The sequence below is a fragment of the Hipposideros armiger genome, unplaced genomic scaffold (assembly GCF_001890085.2).
Source record: "Hipposideros armiger isolate ML-2016 unplaced genomic scaffold, ASM189008v1 scaffold_204, whole genome shotgun sequence".
Taxonomy (NCBI): Eukaryota; Metazoa; Chordata; class Mammalia; order Chiroptera; family Hipposideridae; genus Hipposideros; species Hipposideros armiger.
Window position 1 is genome coordinate 1,018,489 of NW_017731554.1, and position 3,782 is coordinate 1,022,270.

At 33.4% G+C, this 3,782-nt stretch overlaps 1 protein-coding gene across 2 annotated transcripts in view; it reads right to left on the minus strand.

Moving 5' to 3' along the window:
- The window catches only part of RDX (radixin), a 100,059-nt gene that overhangs the window by 76,112 nt on the left and 20,165 nt on the right, over window positions 1–3,782 (minus strand). For both annotated transcript variants that reach the window (XM_019653649.1, XM_019653650.1), the window contains exon 2: window positions 2,843–2,913. In XM_019653649.1, coding sequence (XP_019509194.1) covers window positions 2,843–2,854 — 12 coding nt within the window. In that variant the 5' untranslated portion in view covers window positions 2,855–2,913. The remainder of the gene's footprint in view (window positions 1–2,842; window positions 2,914–3,782) is intronic.

Genomic DNA, 3,782 nt, shown 5'->3' on the forward strand with positions numbered 1-3,782 from the left:
GAAGCCAGCAGCCAGTGTGAGTGGCCAGCAGCCACAGTGAGCGGCCATCCAGAAGCCGGCGACTGATCTGCCTCGTCCAGGAGGAGTGCAATGATGGTGCCAACTTGGGCCAGTGAAGCAACGCCCTCCACAACTAGACTGAAGAACAAAACAACAGCAACTTGTCTGTTCCCCTTCCAATTCCCCAGAGCTGTTCCCATCCCCCAATAAAAAACATCTAAAAAAAAATACATAATTTATATCCAACTGTATATATAATTTTGAATCCTTACTCTAAGAAATAGTAAATAAATGTTCCCCACTCAATTATACTGACAAAGTTTTCCAAAGTAGTTGCAAACTTATACATTCCTCCCAGAAATATAGAGTTCCAGATGATCCACATCCTTACCAACACTTGATATTATCACTCTTCAATTTTTGCCCTTCTAATGAGTATGAAGTGGTATCTTACTATAGTTTTAATTTTTATTTCCCTGATAATTAAAAATATTGAGGATTTTTCATGGGTTTGTTAGCTATTAATGTGTTCTTTTGTGAAGCATTTGTTCAAAGTTTTTGCCCAAACTGAGTTGTCTTGAGTTCTTAAAGGATTTCATATTGCAATTATTCTCTCTCATTCTGTCTTGCCTTTTCATTTTATTACTATCTTTCAAAGAACAAAAGTTTTTAATTTTGATAAAATCCAATTTTTTTTAATGGTTCAAACTTTCTATGTTCTAAGAAATTTTAGTAACCCAAGGCTCCAAAAATGTTTTCTTCTATAACAGCAGTTTTATAATTTCGGTTTTTGAATTTAAGTCTATGATCCATTTAGAACTACTTTTTTGTGTTAATTATGAGGTTAGGCATCAATGTTCACCTTTTTCTGTCTGGGTAACTCTTTCTCCACTGAACTGTATGACACCCTTGTTGAAAATCTAATGAGTATATGTGTGTAGGTGTATTTTTGTTCCACTGATCCTATTATCTATCCTTCCAATATTACCACACTTTTTTATTCTTATAGCTTGTGAATAAGTCTTGAAACTCAGGAGTGGTAAGTTTTCCAACTTTGTTCTTTTAAAAAATTGCTTTAGCTACTCCATATAAATTTTGGCAATTCTATACACATTTTGCAACTAGCTGGTCAATTTTAGCCAAAGAAGCCTGCTAGGATTTAACTGATTGAAATTGCATTCAATCTACCATTAGATATATCTATGAAACATTAGACAGCGACATATCTATGAACACTATATATTGTTCTGTACATTTAGGTCTGTAAGTACTCAGAAGTTTTCAGTATAGAGATCTTGTACAATTTCTATAAATTTATTCCTAAGTATTTTGTCTTTGATGCTGTTACAAATGATTTTTTCAAATTCTGCTGCTAGTATATACCAAAGACAACTGATTTTAAAAATATAACCTTGTGTCCCAACAATCTTGCTGAATTCAGTTATTAGTTATTTTCTAAGAATTTTCTATATAAACAATCATGTTCTCTGCAAATAGAAAAGTTTACTTCTTTTCTGATGATTATGACTTATATTTCTTTTCATTCTTCTCTCCCTCCAACAATGCACTTTGTTAACTGAGCCTTGAAAGTAATTCCAAAGTGTTAACTATGCCAGAAAATTCCAATAACTATAACCAATGATTTTCTTAAAAAGATAATTGGCCAAAAGAAAATTATTTAAAAAACACCCCAATTTTGTTAGATGAAGAACATTTATCTTATGACAAAATAAAACTTAGTCAAGAACTATGTGATTATAAAACATAAAATAAAACTTAGTCAAGAACTATGTGATTATAAAACTAAGTAAAATGATCACACCTATACCCTTAAATAAAAAAATCTAAAATCTAAGACTATATAATGTCAGCATTGGTATCACTACATCAAAGCTAGAATTATGAGAAAATGAATAATGCAAGAACCTCATTACTTTCTCCTGTTTAAAAATAGCATTGAATGGATGTCTAATCCTCACATATTCCCTTAAGTAACTAATTGTATCTCCATTTTATATATAAGAAAATTAAGAACTGGAGAGACTGAACTAATCTAACAAAAGTCACTCAAAATAAGTGGCGGAGCCAGGATAAGAATTAAGAGTTTGACCCCAGAACCTATGAATTTTAATCTTAACTACAAAGTTACTGATACCTCTTCTTCACTGGCCCACATAATACTGCGCTCTAGCCACATTGATCTAAAACAAATTAACAGTAATTATAAGTGTCTTTTTCTTCCCAATAACTCTACCATAATACTTTGTCTTGTTCCAAAAGGAACTTAATGCTATTGGTATTTTATTAAGTAAGTAGTGGCAAGGGCTGGCCGAGTGGCGCAATGGTTAAGAGCTGGCTTGGGACGCCAGATGGCCCTGGTTCGGATCCCACATATGAGGGCCAGTGACACTGCTCTCTACAGCTAAGATGATGAACAACAGCTCAACCTGGAGCTGGGCTGCCGTGGGTCACCGGCAGCGGTATAGGCTGCAGCCCCTACTGCAGTGGGTTGCCATGGGCTACCATGTGTAGCCAGCAGCCAGCAGGAGTGGCCAGCAGCTGCAGTGAGCAGCCGTCCAGAAGCCGGCGACTGATCTGCCTCGCCTGGGAAGAGCGCAATGATGGTGCCAACTAGGGCCAGTGAAGCAACGTCCTCCACAACTAGACTGAAGAACAAAACAACAGCAACTTGTTGGGTCCCCTTTCTCCAATTCCCCAGCGCTGTTCCCATCCCCCAATTCCCCAATAAAAATCTTAATAAATAAATACACAAATAAATAAATAAGTAGTGGCAAAAGTAAAATACACTTACTGGTTTCGGGCAAAAGTAAAATACACTTACTGGTTTCGGCATTTTTCTTCTTTTTGTTGCCTTCTTTAAAACTTCACTTTTATGAATTCTGTTGTCACCTTCTGTTAAAGAAAAAGCAGAATTGATCTATTATCTTTTTAATATAATGCCTTTAACTTAATGCTTATAGAAAATAAAAATTACATTTTAAAATACTGATTTAAAATAACATAGAGCTCTCTTAATGTAATTTTTCAATGTTTTCTACTATCATTTCTCTAACTCTTTTGCCACATTAACCGATTTCAAGATTTTTTTCAAAATGTGTCAGAAATCCACACCAAAAAAAGTTGACTATTTTGACTATTTTATTCATTTAATAATAACAATTTGAGCTTTGTATATACATGACATTTTTATGTATAAAATTTCCTATCATTATTCATTCTTGAAAAACACAAAAATATAGAAAAATGTTAACTCTGCTTTTCTAAACTTCCTTTCTGGAAGTCTTCATCCGCAGTTAGAAAATGGAAATATTCCTTCGGATTCATCCAACTGTCGTGGCAAAAGGACTAAACATATTTACAACTTTGATTTAAAACAGAATGTATCACAAATAACATAATAAAAGCATATTGGTCAATTAAAACTTTAATTAGAGATAACACGTAGCAAGGAAACAAGATTGCGAAGGGCCCAAATGCTGTCTCTGAGTCAGGTTCACCCATAAACCTAGTCTGGTAGAGAGAGGGATAATAAAGGTAAGGATGGATGGAATTCAGGGTCTAAACAGACGAACCCAAGAACACTTTTCAACCTTTTCTGTATTGCCAAAAACAAAAGGAAATTCTGATTAATATAAAATATAAAAAGTGAATTTTTTAAAGAAAATTATTTTTTCTTCTTGAAAGTTTAAAAATACAAGTAGAAAAGCATATATATATATATGTATATATATATATATACATATATATATATATATATATAT